Raw genomic sequence first — 19,752 nt, 5'->3', positions numbered from 1 at the left:
TGTGTGACAAATCTTGACATTTTAGGAAGGCTAAAAACCTTGAATCTTCCTGGCATAAGACTGAGCTATTAATGGCAAGGGAGACACTGCAGATAAGGGTGGGGTCTATGCAGCAGCTAACCTCCCCACCCCCAACCAATGGCAGTAAAGATGTGGAGGAAAGAGAAGAATCTGTTGACTAGTGAGTCAGACTTGCGCTGTGCCTGCTGACCATGCGTTTGGAAGTCAGTCTTGCCGCATCCCTCAGAGGATTTGGCCAACCTGCAGAAAGGATGCATCTGTCATTCGCACAAATGAGATCGCCATTTGTCATCCCAGGATCGTGAGACAGTACTGCTTCCTTACCATAGTAGGGTCGTGTGTCTAGGCACCTGTCCTGCAGAAGGTGGAGCGTCTCCGTTCTCCACCTCAGCTCGAGCACAGTGGCAATCTATGACCTCAAATCAGTGCAGTGTCCTTTATAATTTATTTTTCTCAGTATAGCAAAGAGTTTGCCAATTTTGTTGACTTTTAAAGAGATCCTCCCCACCTTCATATCAATGCTGTTCTTATTTTTCTGTTTTCTGTTTCGTTTATTGCCGCTCTAACCTGTATTATCAGTTTCCTCATCTAACTTTGGGATGGGTTTCTTCGATTTCGCCAAATACCTTAAGGTCTGGGTTTTTTTTGTTGTTGTTGTTTTTGTTTTTGTTTTTTTTTTTCCCGAGACAGGGATTCTCTGTGTAGCCCTGGCTGTCCTGGAACTCACTCTGTAGACCAGGCTGGCCTCGAACTCAGAAATCTGCCTGCCTCTGCCTCCCAAGTGCTGGGATTAAAGGTGGCGCCACCACTGCCTGGTTGTTTTTCTTCTTAATGAATTTATTGTCAGTTTCCCTGTAAAAACTGCTTTTGCGACGTTACAGAGGCTTGATGTGTGGTCGTCCTGGTTTTTATTCATCTCAAGGTACATTTTCCTTTTTTGGGGGGGGGGGCTTGGAGACGGGGTTTCAATGTGTAGCCCTGGCTATTCTGGAATTCACTACGTACACCAGGCTGGCCTTGAACTCGGAAATCCACCTGCCTCTGCCTCCCAAGTGCTGGGATAGTGAGTTCCAGGACAGTGATGTTTAAAGAGACCCCTCCATCTCATTCATAATAACAAATTAATGATGATAATAATCCTCTCGGAAGAAGGCTGCCTGTAACTCAGGCCACTCACTAGGTCATGAACTAGTTCTTGCAGCCATAGGGATGGAGGATGCTTATTGGCCACTGGATGGTGAGCATGCCCCCGGAGCAAGGACACCAGGACATCACGGGTAGGAAGACAGGCGTGCTTTCCATCTGGTCACCAACTGTAACCCAAAGGAAAGGAACACAGCCCGCGTCCACCACCATCATAGGTTTGAATTTCAAACGGACTAGTGTGGTATCCCACGAGGTATTGGCAATATACTTTAAAATTCTTAGGAAAAGAAGCAATGAGTTTGTGGTCTAGAGCGAGAGATTTCAGAAGATACATCACAACCACTTATAACACCAGCTGCTGAGGGATATACACCACCCTCTAGTGGCCGCCACAGGCACTGCACCCATATAGCATCATTCTCCGACTTTTTCTGTCTCTGTCTCACACACACGCATACGCACACACTCTACGGGTGCTGGAGAGGCGGCTCGGCACTGACTTCTCTTCCAGAGGACCCATATTCAGATCCCAAAACCCACACAGCGGCTAACAACCATCTGTAAATCCAATTCCCGACGATCCCACGCCCTCTTCTGGCCTCTATGAGCACTGCCAGGTATGTGATACACAGAAAAATATGCTTGAAAAATGCCCACATATGGAAGATGGAAAGGTGGTGGCAGTGGTGGTGGTGGTATAAGTCTTTAACCCCAGCACTTGAGAGGTAGAGGCAGGATTTCTGAGTTCTGGGTCAGCCTGGTCTACAGAGTGAGTTCCAACAGGCAGGGCTACACAGAGAAACCCTGTCTCGAAAGGAAGCAAAATACATAAAACTTAACACTTTTCAGGCTGGTGAGATGGCTCAGCAGGTAAGAGTACTGACTGCTCTTCTGAAGGTCCTGAGTTCAAAATCCAGCAACCACATGGTGGCTCACAACCATCTGTAATGATTTCTGACTCCCTCTTCTGGTGTGTCTGAAGATGGCTACAGTGTGCTTATATATAATAAATAAATCTTTAAGAAAATATTGTTTAAAATAACTTACATTTTTCAAAAATGAGATTACGGTGTCTCTTTCTTCGGACTGCACTGACTATTTAATACGAAAATGTATGAATGTATGAATGTGTAAAGCAAAGCCTTCCACGGGGAAGCCCGATGCGAGCGCTTGCCGCAGTTCCTTCCGCGCGGAACCATAATTTCTCCCCCCTCCCTCCAAGTTGGTCGGGGTGGCTCCTCCCCTCGCCCCCCCCCACCGGTCCTGTTTCCGTGGCAACTGCGCGAGCGGAGTGGGCGGACCTCGGGAAAAACGGCAACGTCTAGGGGCGGGGCTTACGGCGGAAGCGGCGTCCGCGCGCTCCGTGCGGTGCGGGTTTCAGTGATGTTGCGCTCAGGATGGATGCGGCTGTTGCCCGCGCTCTGCAGCCTCCTGCTGGGGCGAGCCGAGGCCCCGAGCCCCGGGGTGCCGCCGGAGCAGAGCCGGCCCTACGCGGTGCTGCGGGGGCAGAACCTGGGTAAGCGGGACGGGGCGGAGGGTACGCGTTTGCAGCCGGATCCGGGCGCGGGGAGCTTGTGCGGGGCGCGAGCGGGCGGGCCCCGGCCCGGCCCGGCCCTGTGGTCCTCGCGAAGCTGCTTTTCCTGGGGTCATTTCTAGGCTTGGGAGCCAGCGCTCGCACCCCCGTGTGCTGGCTGGCGCACCTGCTGGAGCCAGAACCTGGAGTCCTGGGTGTGTGTGCGCTCCTCTGTCGCTCGCTCTGTGGCTTCAGCCTAGGCAGCCGGGCTCATCCTGCATCCCTCGTCCGTTCTCAGCGATGGCCATTCCTGATTGACAAGTTTTAGCATTTCCTACACAGCAAGGGTTCCTACATAGCATCGCTGTTTATGGGAATTCTTTTGGGCCTCGCAGAGGGCTAATGAGAAAAGTAGGGCTTTCAACCCTGTTCTGGAGAAAAGGAAAATGAAGCCCAGAGGTAGAGGTGTTACTCAGGGGTACTCGGGTAGGAAGTGGTGGATGTCGGTACTTGAACCCGGGGTTTGTGGGGGCTTGAAGGAACTTTAGGGCGGTGTCTATTACACACACGCGCACACACACAAGCGAGTGCACGGCGGTGAAGGAAGCCTAGGTGGGCAGACTTCAGAGAGAATCTGTCTGTCCTGTCTCAGCCTCTCTTCCCTCCTCATTAGTGGCCACCCCGTATCATTTGTGGTTTGCCTTTCAGTCGGCTTGGTTCCTTCCATGTTTTGGCCACTAACTTGGTACCCTATCCAGCATTCCCCTGGGCGGTTCTCACGGATTTCCCTTTAGAGCTGGGTTTATCACCCTAGGGACATATTGGATCAAGTGATTCTTTCTTGGGAGGGAAGGCAGGGGGCGGAGTCTCTTTTACCCTCTATATGCAGACTTGCCTGCCACCCTGAGTGCTGCCTGTTTTGTTCAGAAGTGAAGTTTTGAAGGTAATCTATAGTTAAGCTTAAAGGAATCCTTTTAAGTGAGTTTCTGCTTGCCCCAGATTATCGGTGCAGAATGTGGGGCTCAGTGATCATAGGGTGGGCTAAAATTGTCTTTTAAGGCTCTCTTTGGAACCACCAGTCCAGTCAGTTACTGGATATGCCATGCAGGAGAGGGAGATATAAGGATGAAGAATAGAGGGACTTATCGGGCTCCAGGCAGATATTAATCCAAATGATATTATGGACCTAACACGTGGTCTTAAGCTTTTCTCTTCTTTTATATTTTAGATTTTTAAGATGTACATCCTTGTGTGTGTTTTCCAGTGAGGCTGGTAGTGGGCATCAGGTTCCCTGGAGCTGGTGTTAACTCCAGTATGGATCCTGGGTCATTGTTAAACACAGTCTTGGTCTTACTTTTGCCAAATAGCCCAGGCCAACTAAGTGCCTGGTCAAGTTGACAAAAGCCTCAAATTCCCAGTTTCCTAAAGTTATGACTACAGCTGGACTTAAATCCTATCGCTCCATTTAAACCATTTCCTTACTTAGGAAGAGGCTTTAAAGAGTCAAAACTTTCAAGACAGATTCTGAGACTGGAAGGGAACTCTGCTTTTTAAAACAGGCAGAAGCAGGAGTGGGGGATGGGGGGTGTAGTGGTGCATGCCTTTAATCCCAGCATTCAGGAGGCAGAGGCAGGTAGACCTCTGTGAGTTTGAGGCCAGCCCGGTCCAGGACAGCCAGGGCTGCACAGAGAAACCCCTGTCTTGGAAAACAAACAAACCCGGAAGCAGGCTGCACTCTAAGAGAGCCTGGTTCCTAGCATCCATAAAGGTCTTAAAGTGACATCTGGCCTTTTTGGAGTTGTGGCATGCTCTGTCATGTTTTTCTGTCCTTTCTCACCCTCACCAAGAAAAGACGAACCTTTGTGTTTGATGACCAGGCTAAGAGGATGTGATGGTATAGGAGGTGGGGTGGGCACAGAGGCTCTGAAATTATTGCCTGGAAAGTGGTTGGGTCGGTCCTGGCTTTTCAGAGGAACAGGAACTCGGTCACAACAATCATGGTCAGACCCAGTTGGAACCTGGCGTGGGGCCACGTAGTTGGAACTAAGGGTTTATAAATTTGCTTATTGAAGGTCATAGTGTTTTGAGTGTCCTGGAAGACAGCTATTGCTGAGTAAGGCGGGTGGCTGGTTATTTATGTCATCGGGTCCTCAAGGCCTGGGACACCAGGCTTAGTAGTCACCTGTAGGCCCCACTCCTCCCGTTAATGCCTTGAATATTTTAGATGGGAACCCACCCACAGAAAGACATCAGGGGCTGGAGAGACGGCTCCGCAGTTATGAGCGTTTCCCGCTCTTCCAGAGGATGAGAGTTTGGTCCCCAGTACGCACTCTGGTGGCCCACAGCCTCCTGTAATTCTAGTTCCAGGGGCCCAGTGTCGTCTTCTGGTCTCTGCAGGAAGCACCTGTACATGCATGGCATATACACACACTTACATTTATAAACATGGCATTTACACACACTTACAGGACACCTAAATGTTTTAACACACACACACACACACACACACACACACACACACGCAGTAAGTTGAGATGGCCCAGCAGATAAAGGCACTTGCCGCTGAGCCCAGTGACCTGAGTTCTGTCACTTTGACCCCTGTGCATGCACAGACATAGACAAAAATAAGTTCTTAAAAGACTTTTTTTTTTAAAGATTTATTTATTTGATTGATTGATTGATTTAATGCGAGTACACTGTCGCTGTCCTCAGACACACCAGAAGAGGGCATCAGATCTCATTACGGGTGGTTGTGAGCCACCATGTGGTTGCTGGGATTTGAACTCAGGACCTCTGGAAGGGCAGTCAGTGCTCTTAACCACTGAGCCATCTCTCCAGCCCAAGACTTTTTTTTAAAGCAGGTTTGTAAAGTTGTTGCTGTTTTGGTGAGGATGATCTTCTCAGGATCCACCCAACGCCTGACCGGGGTTATTTACCCAGGCTCCCTGGTCTGCCATCTGCCACAAGATGTTCTCAGAACAGAAGCTAGAGGACCTTTTTGTCCCAACTCATCAGATCAGGTGGTCTTGGCCTGAGGCCTTCCAGCCTTTCTTGATACTTAGTGAGGATTGGGTCTAGAAGATGCCTCAGTAAGAGCGAGTGCTCAGCCTGCAAGCCCGAGGACCCAGGTTCGAGTCCCTGACACCCACATACAAAGCTGCACTTGACAGAAACCTTGCTGGCTGTTCAGCCAGCCCAGATGACAACAACAAGCTTCAGGTCCCACGGGGGTGGGGGGGGGGGCTCCTCTCTGAAGGCATCAAATCATGGAGCAGTTGCAGGAAGAGATATGACATCTTGTGTTGGCCTTGTGCGCACGTGTGTACACGCGCGCGTGCGCACACACACACCTGTACCATGCACATACACAACCTTCAAAAATCACCCAGTGAGCAGCCAGTCCCTGTTCTTTTGTTGTCTGAAAGGCCCTGCATACCTTGGCTTTCCACGATACTTACCTGCTTGCTTCACGTGCTGGCCTTGTTCTGGCCTCAAGGCCCTTTGCTGAGCCCTGTGACTGCCCTGGCCTCCTGAGTTGTCTCTCAGAAGGAGCCTCCTCCCCTCCCCCCCTCCTGGCACATTGTGGTTCTTCCTTGAGCAGAGCAGGGGCTGTCTGAAGGAGGCTTGTGTTTACTTTCCAGTATCTGTGGGGTGACTTGAGTGAGCGCCTGTTCATGGCTACTTCCAGGCCCCCCTGTGTGGTAAGTCCCCTCGGTGTGAGTAGCAGTTGGAAGAGCGCTGTCTCTTCATGGATAGATCACCTGTTCTCCCTTTGCAGTGCTGATGGGAACCATCTTTAGCATCCTGCTGGTGACTGTCCTCCTTATGGCATTCTGTGTCTACAAGCCCATCCGTCGGCGGTGATGGCCACATGGGGAAGCGCTGCTCCAAGTCTCCGGGACAGAAGTCGTGTTGCACGCAGGCCACTGGAGATGGTGGAATCAGAACTCTGGGCAGGTGGTAAATGCTACAGGGTTAGGAAAGCGCCCAGTGGGGATTGTTTTCAGTTATTTGCTACTGATTGATTCGGCGTCTCTTTCTTTTTGCTTGGCTGTGCTGGTTAAAAGTAAAGTCGGAGGCTCCAAGAGCCCTTGTAAAGACATGTCCATTGTGAAGTGTCCGGAAGAGCTACCCCAAGGACTAATCGCTAATGCTTGGGATAGAAGAGGAAGACCTAGCATGCAGACCTCCCCCTGCTTTCTGCCTTTCTGTCACAGTGTGTTCATCATACTCGAGGGCCAACAAGATGATCCAGCGGGTACAGGCACTTGCCACTGAGGCCAATTTTGATTCCTGGGTGGAACCTGGAGGGAGAGAAACCCCCCACCCCACCCCCATGGGTTGTTCCTTGACCTCTGCACAGGAATAAGTAACTATAAAAACACACACCACATCTCACTCCACTGAGTTGCCGTCAAATACCCTGGCTACAAAGCTAGGGAACTTAGCCATCATTCCTTGCTGCGTTGGCACCGAGCCAATCAGTGTTGCATCCTAGGTCTGTGATAGTGTCACATGCCCCCACCCGCACCTCCCACTTTGGCCTGGAAGGTTCTGGGTGGCTCAGACATATAGATGTCCTCATGGTGACAGGTGGCAACCTGAGACTTAGGATTTAGTCTCCCTTTCTCCCTAGGTGTAGAGGGTTCAGCCGTGTGCCCCCCACCCCCACCCCCGTGCAAGCTGACGAGACTGCCTGTCTGCCTTTCAGCTGCTGCTTCTGAACTAGACGTCCCTGTTGGGACTTTCTGTCGTTACAGAGGTTATTAGTATTTATTTAAATTTTGCTCTAACATTGTTGTTAGGCTTTACTGTGTATTCTCTTTGTGTTTTAACTTAACAGCCTGCACTAATGTGAATACCACCCAACTGTGGGGGGTCACATCTGGAACCTTGTAACCCTGAGCTGAGCCATTAAATGTCAGTTAAATTGAAGAGAGGTCCCGTCTGCTGTTCTGTGCCTCATTACGCTCCCAAGTGTTTGAAGTGCAGGGGTTGGGCTGGAGATGTCTCCGTCCTTAGAACACTTGTTGCTTTTGTAGACAACCCGGGTTTGGTTCCCAGCACTCACACGGTGGCTCACAACTACCAGTGGCTCCAGTTCCAGAGGATCTTTTACCTGCTTCTGATATCTGGCGGGCACCACACATTCCACAAAGGCAAACACTCATATACATAAAATCCTTTTTAAAAAATCTTTAATGCAGGTGTGCGTGTGTGTGTGTGTGTGGGGGGGGGTGAGTGAGTGAATGAATGAATGAATATCTGGTCTGATTTGTTTAAGGAAGCCCTGAGTTTAAAATAGTACATTAAATAGTAGAGCTGAGGGCTGGTGAGATGGCTCAGTGGGTAAGAGCACCCGACTGCTCTTCCGAAGGTCCAGAGTTCAAATCCCAGCAACCACATGGTGGCTCACAACCATCCGAAACGAGATCTGGCACCCTCTTCTGGAATGTCTGAAGACAACTACAGTGTACATACATATAATAGATAAATAAATCTTTAAAAAAAAAAAAATAGTAGAGCTGAGCTGGAGTTGGCAGGGACCGAACAGGCCTGCAGGTTTGGTCCCAGGGCCGACTGTAAGAACTTAAAACCTCACCCTCTCCAGTGCCCACCTCTTTATCAGTGAGAACACTGGCGCTCTGCAGTCAGTGGTGTAAAATACTGAGATGTAGGAGTGGCCACAGGCTGTTCTCCCCAGCAGGACATGCCAGCCTGTTTTGCTATGCTACTCTAGTCCTTGTTGCCATTTTTTAAATGTTTTAAAAGGAAACACCAGAGCTTTGCCAAGTCTATAACCCTCATTACTCGTTCATTGCTTGGTGTAGACGTGGATGTGAGCGCCAGGGGTACTTGGCTGAAGTTCTCCAGGCTCTTTCCCGGGGCAGAGAATTAGACCAGAAATGCATGGTTACAAATAGAAATCGTGGGGCTGGAGAGATGGCTGGGGAATTCAGAGCACATATTGCTCTTCCAGAGGACCTGGACTTACCCTCCCAGCGCCTACATCAGGCAGCACCTGATCACCTATGCATACAGCTCCAGGAGGCCCTGGCTTGAGGGCACCAGCGCTCAAGTGTACACCCTCCCTCCTCAGACACACACGATTAAAAGTATTTAAAAATAAGTTGCCAGACCTGGTGGTGCACACCGTTAATCCTAGGGTTCCTGAGGCAGAAGTCGGTGAGTCTCTGAAGAGTTCCTGGCCAACCAGGGCTACAGACAGCTTTACTAAAGGGAACTCAGGGGTGCAAGGCCCCTTAGTCAAACTGTCCCCCACACATTACCTGTGTAGCCAGTGGAACAGTGACCAGTCTACACCACACCCGGGGCGCTGTTTGAGGTCTGGGAGCACCAGTCATTTTCCAGCTGCACTGAAATCCCAAACCCACACCTATTTCTAGACTGAGGTCTGGGTAGCACACTTTGGTCTCCAGGACTGTCCCACATGGAGTCACCTAGTTTTTATAGTCCGGTCCATCTCTCCATGTCATCACAGTCAGGAGGTGAGGCGCCTGAGCCCGTGCTGCTGCCTGTACGGTCCGGTCACCGTTTAAAGCCAGCTTTTCCTTCCTGCTGCATTTCATGCCAAGGCTGGGACACTCGGGAGCCTGGACTCAGGGCCAGCATATGTCCAGGTAGAACTTCTCAGTTTCAGCTCGCTGGGGGCACCGGAGCCTTGGTGCCCCGTTTTGTACCCCTACGCCTTCACCTTCACAAGCCTCTGGCTTTTCCTGTCTCCTAGAACACCAACGCCCACCTCTGGAACCCTGACATCATTTGTTACCCAGCATCTACCCAAATGTGTTAAAAGCAGCCCCCAGCACTCTTGAAACCCCAGTTTCAAGAAGCGAGTCTGTTTCTCTTTTCAAAGGCACCATACTTCAGGAGGCCCACGAAGAGGATCCAGGTAGCCCAACACTTTTTATTTCCATCCAGCGAGTGCTGTGGAAGGCGAGCCGCTCTGTGGACAGGAAGTTAAGTGTGAACAGGAAGCCTGTGTTCCGGCAACACAATGACTGGAGGACTTGCTCAGGCTTGTCAACACTGAGCACCCTTTATGGAAATGGATTTATTTGTGTTTTTAGAGAGAACATGGGAAAGGCTGTAAGAGGCTGCTGCAATGCTGAGTCCCGCTTTATGTGGCTTCCGAGGACACAGTCACAGACTTCAGGGAAGCAGAGCCACAGGATGCAGATGACGGTGTTCCCTAGGGTCCCCCTCCGTGATCACGCATGGCACAGCTGCAGCCACTCCCGGAAGTGCCTGTGCCCCTGGCAGATGCCAAGTGAACAGACCACCAGCCTGGGTACGGAACCAATGTGCCCATGCTGACCTTGTGTGCAGGGAAGGGATTTGGATCAGACTGTGACCAAAAAAAAAAAAAAAAAAAAGGCAGATGGCTATGAGAAATAAAACTCACAATTCTTTGTGTCTCAGAACATTTTACTGGCAACACTGACTGTATCAAACAGACATTCCTGGGAATGGTGGCTTCTCTTCCTATCCCCAAAGAAGCATAACAGGAAACAGACAGAGAACAGAGGGAAAGGTACTGTTTTGCCGTGTGATCAGCACAGCCTTGTGGGGGTGGGTGCCTGCGCCACGTGAGAGGGGCAAGGTGCCCTCAGCTGTGTTCCCCAGGGGTTGGGCTGTTATGCAGTAGGTATTTACAGGAGGGTTAGACAAAAATAGTTAACTACTAAAGGTATCCAAAAGAGGCCTGAGAAAGTCTGGTTAAAATGCATAACCTTGTATTGCTACTGATGGGAGGAGTCGGCTTTATATCTTTTAAAAATAATAAAAAGATTCTGTTAAAAAATATATTTTTCCAGAAAGATGTTGATTTGAACTCTAAAAAGCAGTGTGGAGTCATTTTTCCCTTTTGGATGAAGAGCCTTGGCTCTAAGTTAGCTCCCTTTCTTGTTTCAAGTCCGTCCTGTCCTCTCTAATGAAGCCAGGCTGTGCAGCTGGGTCTCCCCAGGCTGGAAACACACTGGCTGGGCTCTTCCAGGGATGTGGCCAGCTTGCCTGCTCTGAGAACCCAGCCACAGGGGGACCCCCTAGCTGCTCCTCCAAGGACAGGATTAGCTGCCTTTGGTTTAGCCCAGAGGATGCTGATCCCAAAGGGACTGCCTTTACAGATTCAAATCAAGTCCTCGGTGTGTGGAGTGAGGTGGCTTAAAACTGTTAGTAATTTTTTAAGGCTAAGGCAACATCCGTGGTCATTTGTATATCTGAATTTGATGCAAATAGCTATAATCTAAACCAGCTCCTGTACATATCCTCTTGGCTGGGGGTAAAAGGCATGGAACGAGGTGGAAATGGGACTGGCACAATGGCCATGCTGCAAGAGCCCTACGGGAAGGGAAATAAAGAGGTCAGCAGAACCTGTTTCTTTGGTGAACAGGAAGGAACGTCTCCAGCTTGTACCCACTCTACAAAGGCTGCTGTTCTCCTGTGGAAAAGCACCGTGACTCCGCAGTAGCATGTCACTTCTGACTAAGATGCATCTACTAGCCTGCAGGCTCGGCATTTCTGTCTAAAGCTGGTAGAAAAAAAATGTGACCTGCCAGGCAGGACAGCGAATGGAAGGTAAAGATGCTCTCCTCCCCTCGGTGTGGAGATGGGGCTCTGCCGACGCCCATATCTCCGCTCTGGGGAGTCCCTGGTCCTGCACCTCTACATAAGGAAAGGGGGGCTGCTGTGTAAGTGCACGCCCTCGGCCCCCCGGGTCTGCCTCACTGGCATGGCATGTGCAGCCCAGAGCCTCTGCTCTGCAGCCCTGGACGGCAATGTCTTATTTCTCAGTGAGAGACAGCTGTAAGACTTGCTGGAGCTCCGCTTCTTCCTCCTGGAGCCTGAGCTCCTGCTCTGCCAGCTCTTTGGCAGACAACTCCATGGCCAGCTGCAGGTCGCTATCGAATCGGCTCGACTCGCTGAGGCCACCTGGGCACCTGTCCTCCATGTTGGTTAGGAGACTCTCCTGGATGGCCCTAGGGTAGAGAGTGGGAGAGCGTCATTCCTGTCCTGGGGGTGCGGGGGCAGCAGCTCCATTTCTTTCTTACTGGTTACTAAGGGTGTACCGTGCCGAGCACTCCAGATGCATGGGGTCATCTTGCCTCCTGAGGTGGAGCTGCTGGGCTTCTGTGACCCAGCATCACCCAGTACAAGGCTATGAGTGGAAGGAACTTGGTCTGTTTGAAAGCAAAGCTGAGGTTGCAATGCTCACAGATGCCTACCATATAGGAAAAGGGAGGAATGGCCATTGTTTGGGATTTCCAGCCATTTCCATCTCTCTCTCTAACCCTGAATGTCCTCGCCCAGACAGACCTGCAGTCACATGGTCACAGGAGACCACACCAATCAGAAAACATTTACCCAATGCTTCGCTCTAAGCACCCCTAACCTGCACTCCAGCTGTGCACCCCTAACCTGGGCCCCAGCTAGCACTCTGTGCCCCCTCTCTCAGTTCAGAGCTGGTTTAAGTAGGGACAGTAACGATAGATGCCAGGAGAGCTGACTCTTAAAACCTCCTGCTGAGCACAAGCCGCGCAAATGCCCCTGTATCAAGTGCCCGTGACAAGCTCGGTGTGACGAGAACCGCATCGTGAGAAGCCCCATCTGTTACCTCTTATACTGGGCTTCGTAGCTGTGTGTGTGGCTGACCCCTCCGTTGGAAGCTGGTCCTGAAAGGTCCTGGCAAATACAAAAACAAAGGGTAGGTATAAACTCATCTCGCCGTTGAAGGAAGAGTCGCCAAAGCAACCAGGAAGTGAATGGAGAGAGAACAAGACTCAGGGCATTTACGGCTTGCCGCGGACAGCATGCCGCCGACAGTGACATGCTTTTCTAACGTGGCACAGGGCATCATCAGCGTGTACCCTGGATTCAAGGCCGTCACCTCCTTAGACTTTACCTAGTTCCACTCTAGTAAGAACCATTAGCCTGGCCCAACATTCAAACAACCAAGACAGAACATGCTTTCAAGAGAAACTAAGAAGATAGAGTTGCCATCTGCTGCCCTAGACTCTGGCTATTGTCCTCAAAAAGGGCTACCAAGGTCTTTCTAGCTCTCCTGAGAACAAGGAGAAGCTGGTTTGTGCTGAGAGGAAGCACTGAGGGCTTTATGAGGGGCTGGATCTTCTCCAAGAAGCTCCCCCAAAATAAACACCACCTTCCCCCACCCCCCAGTGAGGGCTGGAAAGATGGCTCAGTGGTTAAGAGCACTGGCTGCTCTTCCAGAACCCAGGTTTGGTTCCCAGCACCCACATGGCAGCTCACACCCATCTCTGACTCTGGCTCAGAGGAGCCGACACTCTTCTGGCCTCCTCAGGCTCCAGGTGCAGGCAGACATGCAGGGGAAAATAACTATACATGGTTTGTTTTAATTAATGAAGAATAAAAAAAAAAGGATGTATCTGGAACAGGTCTGTGATGGCAGTGGGCAAGTAAGAAAGGCTCCAGTTACTCAAGCCCCAGAAAGCCGTGGCAGGACACCGTGCTCACAGCTCAGAGGTTCCAGCAGAGCGGAAGCGATTTCACCCATGAATCCCCAGCATGCTCTGCGATTCCTGCTGGACAGTCCGTGGGAAGGAAGAAGAAACCAACGACCAACAAATGGACAACAAAAACCCAGGACACACAGCCATTCCAGACCACATGACCCTGCCTTGGAGGAAAAGACTAATATTTACACTCCAGATTTCCTTCTTCTCTGTCCCCATGTTGATGCTGCCTTCTGCCCAAGCTAGGAACAGCAGACAGCAGAGACCACACATCAGCACCAGAAGGGTGTCTTTAATGCCCAGGCTGTTTCAAGCAGTCGGGGTCTGGAGGAACGGGGCATAGGCCCTCTAACACTCTTTACCTAGCTCTTTTTTTTTTCCCCTCTGAGACAGGGTTTCTCTGTGTAGCCCTGGCTGTCCTGGAACTCACTTTGTAGACCAGGCTGGCCTCGAACTCAGAAATCTGCCTGCCTCTGCCTCCCAAGTGCTGGGATTAAAGGCATGCGCCATCACGCCCGGCTTTTACCTAGCTATTAAAATGGGAAAACCTCAAACTTGGGCTTCCATTCTCTCACCCCACTGACTAAGCCCGGGAGGCACATGATTGCTGTATTGGAGATCAGAATCCACAGCACTCCCAAGTAAAGACTGCAAGTGTCAGAGCTACAAGACTATAAAGCACCCCTGGGGGAGGGCGATCACATAACAGCTGTACTGGTAAACTTGACAGGAAGTCCGTCTGAAGACACCACATAAAAGATGCCAACCAACAGAGGCTGGGTCTCTTACATAGCAAGCTTTGTGAAAGGACCAACACAAAACATTTCCCCAGGAGGTGGGATGGGGAGGGGGCGGGGCGGGGTGGGGTGCATCAGCCCCACAGGTCCAGGCTGATACCCGACCTGGCTCCTGCTGGCCTCCAGCAGGCTCTGCTGGATGGCAAACTGCATGATCTCATAGTCTTCGTCTTGCAGGTGCACGTTTCTGCCATTGTCTTGAATGTGGTAGGATTCAGGGATTTCAAAGACAGACTGATCAACCTCGAAGTTTGTGGCCTCAGAAACTGAAATACAAAGGTCCAGGTCTGTATTCACTACAATCCATTCAGACAAATGTTTCTTAGAGGGTTGTTTTTTGTTGTTCTGATTTTATTGTTTTGTTTTTTGGAGACAGTGTCTGTGTAACTCAGGCTGGCCTAAAATTCAAAACACAGCCCAGGCTGGCCTAATATTCAAAATATAGCTCAGGCTGGCTCAAACTCATAATTCTCCTGCCTCTAACTACAGAGGCAGAGTAATAAAATATTACTTATGCAAAGCCCCTCCTGCCCCTGCCTCAGCCTGAAAACATTTCACATTAAAAAGAATGAAACCAGTAACAAAAGAACCCAAGGGCTGAGGGTGGGGTGGGGTGGGGAGGGTTGGGGCTGAGGGTGTGGCCGAGCAGAACAGAGCAGAGCTTGCCAGCAGGGAGGCTCCTGGCCCCACCCCCGCGCACATGACCCCGCCCACAGGGCGACAACTAAGTGAGATCAGACAATAAAAGGTAAGACAAGAGGCCATGATGAAAGTCCTCATTAGTTTGCTCCGGAAACTCTAAAGGGATAATAATCGTGACAATAAACTTCACCATAACACAGCTTCTGTTCTTTGATTTCTCTTGGTGGAAAACTAACGTGATCCTCAGGAAGGAAACAAGAGTGGACTGAAAGGAGATTCTTCTCTACAATGGAGCCGACCGACCTCCTGAGACCCCGGCTGGAGCATACCCTCCCTCCTCCACCGTTCCAAGTTGTTTCCCACTTAATCTAAACTCTCCTCTTCTGAAACACAGATTTGCCTCATTTCAGAATGTTTAGCATCCAAAACTTGCTTTTAAAGTCCCAGCTTCCGGTTTTACGACCAGCTTCCGGTTCGTCTTACCTGCCTCGGCCGGGGTCCCCTCCACACCCTGGCTCTCGTCAGCAGTGCTACAGCCATTGACATTTCCGAATGTGATCCGTGCGTTTAAGACGTGGAATAAGGGGATTTCTGCCCAACAGAAGCTTTTGTTAGTAGGTTTCACTGAGAACAGTGGTCACGTGTTAGCACTACACCGAGCATGCGCAGACCGTGCTTTATCAGCACGGCTTCCTTCAGTCCCCACAGTGGCCAGCTACCCCCTACCCCGAGTGCACAGATGGGAAACTGAGTCAGGTGTCATGAATAGTCAACCATCCAAAACCCAAACAGCATTGTCTACACTACTCCATGCATCAAAAGATCTTCCTGCCAAACGCCTTCATTCAACAGTTATCTAGGGGTGGCAGAGAGCAGTTAGGTAGGGCATGTGGATGATCAAAAACGTGCGCGAACACACACACACACACACACACACACACACGCACGCACACACGGAATTATCCAAGTATTAACAAAATATCAAAGAATAATCCAAAAAGTTCAAAATAAAATTACCCAATTTGAAGTTTTGCTTACATTAAAGGTAGGACACTAACACTAGAATCCATGTTTGTTTTGGGGGGAGGGAGGGGAGGAGGGTTGCTTTGTTTCCAGAGAAAGGGCCTCATACTGTAGCTCCGAGCTGTCTGGAACTTCTAATGTAGACCAGGCTGACCTCGGCAGCATCCCGCTCTGCCTGCCTCTGTCTGCTGGGACTAAGGTGCCCCAGCCCTCCTAGCCAGCCTGTGCCTGATAGCACCATCTGTACACAGAGCTAAACTGGCTGGTAAGGAAAGCAATCACACACTGCATCACGTGGAGCCTCCCGTTGTAGCCCAGTCAGAGGATAGTGCTGGCCTTCTCTGGTCTGTTTATCGTGTGCTAACTTGTTTGTTTGTTTGAGACAAGGTTTCTCTATATAACCCTGGCTGGCCTAGAACTCAAAGCTTCACCTGCCGCAGTCTCTGGGTGTTGAGATTAACAGTGTGTGCTACACCTGCCCAGCCCTGCTGATTTTTCTTTTTAAATGTTACTGTTGCTTTTTTTCTTTTTTAAGACAAGGTCTCTCTACAGCCCTGGAAACTTCCTGGGTAAAACAAGTTGGCTTCAAACTCACAGAAATCCCCCAACCCTATCTCTTAAACTCTGGGATTAAAGAGTGTGCACCACCACACCTTGCTGCTAATTTGTCCTTAATCTGCTCCGGTTCCCGGAAGCAGGTTCAGTCTGATTCACAAACAGGCAGAACCTGCAAACGCCCGCCCCTCGATCTCGATCGCATTTAGCCATACCTATTTTGACAGGGAATCCAGGAGGGAAGTCCAATTTGATGAAATCTCTCAATCTGGCAAAGTGAGCACTGGTGCGAGCCATGAGGTCGATGATGGGGATAACCTGCTCCACGAGGGAGAGTGGGAACTCCTCACACATCCACAGCGTAGCCTTAAACCTGCAGGGTGGACAGACAGAGAGAGAGAGACAGAGAGAGAGAGAGAGGGAGAGGGAGAGGGAGAGGGAGAGGGAGAGGGAGAGGGAGAGGGAGAGGGAGAGGGAGAGGGAGGCAGGTCGGTCACTGCTGCTCAGAAGGCTAGACACACACACTGTCCTCCGAACCCCACCTCTGCACTAGCCCTGAGCTCAGGACTCTTGAGGGACTGGAACCCCGAGGAACTCAGGAGGAGAAAGGCCTGTATTGCTGCCTACCTGTACAGCAGGCTGGCATGACTGCATTTCAACTCATCAGCTAGATTTTACTGGCAGTAAAACCACACATATACATGCCACACACTCACATGCGTGCTCACCCGAGCACACGTGCTCCTCTCTCTTTGCCCTCTATGACAAAGGCAGGGAGCCACTGACTGTTGGGTCTTGCCAGATTAAGAACCTCAACTTTGGGCTGGAGAGAAGGCTCAGCAGTTAAGAGCGCTGACTGCTCTTCCAGAGGTCCTGAGTTCAAATCCCAGCAACCACTTGGTGGCTCACAACCATCTGTAATGGGATCCAATGCCCTCTTCTGGTATGTCTGAAGACAGTAAGCAACAGTATACTCATATACATAAAATAAATCTTTTAAGAGAGAGAGAAGAGGACTTCAACATTACTTTTAAAGAAAAGGGACAAGGAACCAGCAAACCACAGAAGATGGAAGCGCACATCCGGGTCTTACACTTACTTCTGCGTTCTAATTGTCAGCTCTTTTGGTCTTCCAATGTCCCTGTCTTTCAGGTCAAAGTCTTCGTCAAAGTACTCGTCGGGCGTGATGGCCGTGGGGTTGTTCACAGTGGCACACTCCGTAGTGAGGTCCTGCTGAGCCAGAACTAGGGAGAGTCAGGACGGCCTGACCTGAAAGCGCAGGTCTACTACAGCTTCACAAAGAGAGAAATTACTCTGTGGGGAGGGCCCAACGGGACCAGCATGACATGGAGCCAGCAGAAACAGGTCTACCTGATTAAGTCCAAGACATCCCAGTGCATAAGTGGGGGATTTAGAGGACCTGGCGTTCCTGTCTCCAGCTTCAAAGCTGTAAAGGAAGCTGCATCTCCTGACCCTCAGTGACATCATTGCTCCTGATGCGTGGTTAGTTGGGGCGGGTTGTGTGTGTGTGTGTGTGTGTGTGTGTAAGGAGCCAGGCTGCAGAATAAAGCCAGCCTGACCTAAGAGCCACACTCAGAGAGAGAGCCCGTTTGTAGGATCTACCCTTCCTCCAAAATCTCGAATTTTCAAAGTTTCGTTCATCCAGTTCTCTCCCAGGAGCCACCTGAGAACCTTCCCAAGTCATGTGACCCTGCTCAGGACCCACAGCCACCATCACAAGCAGGAGAGGGGCAATCTTTTTTTCTTTTTTTCTTTTTTTTGGTTTTTTCGAGACAGGGTTTCTCTGTATAGCCCTGGCTGTCCTGGAACTCACTTTGTAGACCAGGCTGGCCTCGAACTCAGAAATCCGCCTGCCTCTGCCTCCCAAGTACTGGGTGGCGTGCGCCACCAAACCCAGATGAGAGGGGCAATCTTAATCATTAAGTTCTCCCAAATACCCTGTCGTCAACTCACCCCTTGAGCACCAAACTGATGTTCCACAGTTCCAAGCAGAGACTCCAGTGGATTCCGGTCCTCTAGAGAGGGGGGAAGAGCAATGGAATCAGGCTCCTCACTGTGATTCCCGGGTCCTGATCCAAGCCACCGACAGTAGGGATTCCATTTGTAGGTGAGGGAGATAAAAACCACCCACCAAGGTGAGGTTCTCTTTAGCATTTCTCATTAGGAGCTTTAACCTGGAGGGACCGTCCTAATAATCCAAGCACTCACCATGGAGCGATCAACACAGATCAATTAGGAAAATGGAAAAAAAAAAAAAAAAGAACCAAGATTTCAGGTAGAGCAGCTGTAACACCTGGCAAGCTTCGAAGTAAGGAGCTGGGTCTGGGTCCCTTCTCTCCTTGGTTCCCACTGCCGTATTCTGCCAGCCACCTGCCCACCCAAAGCAGAGGCAGCCGCTGGCCAACTGTAACTGTCTGCACTGTTTAAATGTTTGCACGTGGCGACGACTCATACTCCTCTCAGTGACTAGAAGAATGGCTCAGTACCAACTCCATTTTACTACAAAGAGACAGCGTTCCAAGGCCACAGAGCGGGCAGAGCCGGTATATAGTAATCACAGGCCCAAGGGGATTCTGCCCAAAGCCCGAGTTCCACGGAAATCTTGTCACTATAATGGCCGCAAAGTCACCCATCTTAAGGACAAGATTCCCAGTTCTTCTCACTGTCCTCTGCTACCAACAGCTACTGCCACAGCACCTAAGTAAGCCCTCACGAGTGGCTTTAATTACAATTGAAACCAACCATGGAAAAGCCTACAAACGAGTCAAACTAAGGAAATTTTTACAAAGGAAAGTTAGGATTCACATGTCCAAACCCAACACATTTACACTAAAGAAACACAGTGCTATCAACAATGCTGGTGCACACAATCCATCAGTGGGGGGCGGGGCGGGGCGGGGCGGCGGGGCGGGGCGGGGCTTACCTTTGTACCGCTTCTTCTCCTCCTCCGTCAGGTGCTCAGTGCGGATCCTGGTTATCACGCTCACGTTGTTTACCGAGTAAACCTTGAGGGTTGTGTGCAAAAGACAGTTGTGACATGGGGGACGAAAGCCAACACACGCACCGCGAGACCAAGAATGCTGAAGCAAAATCAAAGCGAGAACTGGCCGACAGCCAGCCTCAGCCCCTCAGACAGCTCCCGCCCGCCCAGGGATGCTCTCAGCAGTTACTCTGCACCGCCAGCTAAAGGGGCTCGCTCGGCAGGTGTCCCGCAGATAGGAGGGTGTCCACCCGGCTCCTCCTGCTCCCGTCTGTCTCCTGTGATCTGTGGTGCTCTCCTGACAGTACTGACTAAGCCAGACCTCGGCTCTTTAGACCGCCTGGGAGATCAGAGAAAACCGGCTGGCTTTCTACTAACAAAAAAAGATTCTGGTTGCCAGAGGGAGCACTGTGCTGTCCGTCAGGGCTGTGTGAGGGGTCTCAGTGGGCTGTGTGCTGACAGCTGCAGAAACCGCACTCTGCACCACAGCAGCTGTTTCTAAATGCGTCTCGCTGAGTGTGATGGAGGCCAGCAGAAGACACT

The 19,752-nt window shown here is 50.6% G+C and overlaps 1 protein-coding gene and 1 long non-coding RNA gene across 3 annotated transcripts in view; one reads left to right on the top strand and one right to left on the bottom strand.

Annotated features, from left to right (window-relative positions):
* The first annotated feature begins 6,544 nt into the window (after positions 1-6,544).
* LOC115031092 lies at positions 6,545-7,615 on the top strand. The gene is made up of 2 exons (XR_003836673.1): positions 6,545-6,637; positions 6,753-7,615. It is a non-coding gene; the product is annotated as an uncharacterized LOC115031092 (long non-coding RNA).
* A 2,472-nt stretch (positions 7,616-10,087) lies between these two features.
* The window catches only part of Ankrd13a (ankyrin repeat domain 13A), a 31,422-nt gene continuing 21,757 nt past the window's right edge, over positions 10,088-19,752 (bottom strand). The window contains exons 8-15 of one of the 2 annotated variants that reach the window (XM_021163137.1): positions 19,153-19,234; positions 18,183-18,244; positions 17,308-17,438; positions 16,424-16,581; positions 15,114-15,221; positions 14,094-14,254; positions 12,315-12,382; positions 10,088-11,679 (exon numbers count right to left, since the gene is read on the bottom strand). In XM_021163137.1, coding sequence (XP_021018796.1) covers positions 11,484-11,679; positions 12,315-12,382; positions 14,094-14,254; positions 15,114-15,221; positions 16,424-16,581; positions 17,308-17,438; positions 18,183-18,244; positions 19,153-19,234 — 966 coding nt within the window. In that variant the 3' untranslated portion in view covers positions 10,088-11,483. Of the gene's footprint in view, positions 11,680-12,314; positions 12,383-14,093; positions 14,255-15,113; positions 15,222-16,423; positions 16,582-17,307; positions 17,442-18,182; positions 18,245-19,152; positions 19,235-19,752 lie in introns of both variants that reach the window. The other variant, XM_021163136.2, reaches the window with a different exon arrangement.

Source organism: Mus caroli, chromosome 5 (genome assembly GCF_900094665.2).
Source record: "Mus caroli chromosome 5, CAROLI_EIJ_v1.1, whole genome shotgun sequence".
Taxonomy (NCBI): domain Eukaryota; kingdom Metazoa; phylum Chordata; class Mammalia; order Rodentia; family Muridae; genus Mus; species Mus caroli.
Note: the sequence above shows the minus strand (reverse complement) of the source record. Positions and strands in the feature narration are given on the sequence as shown.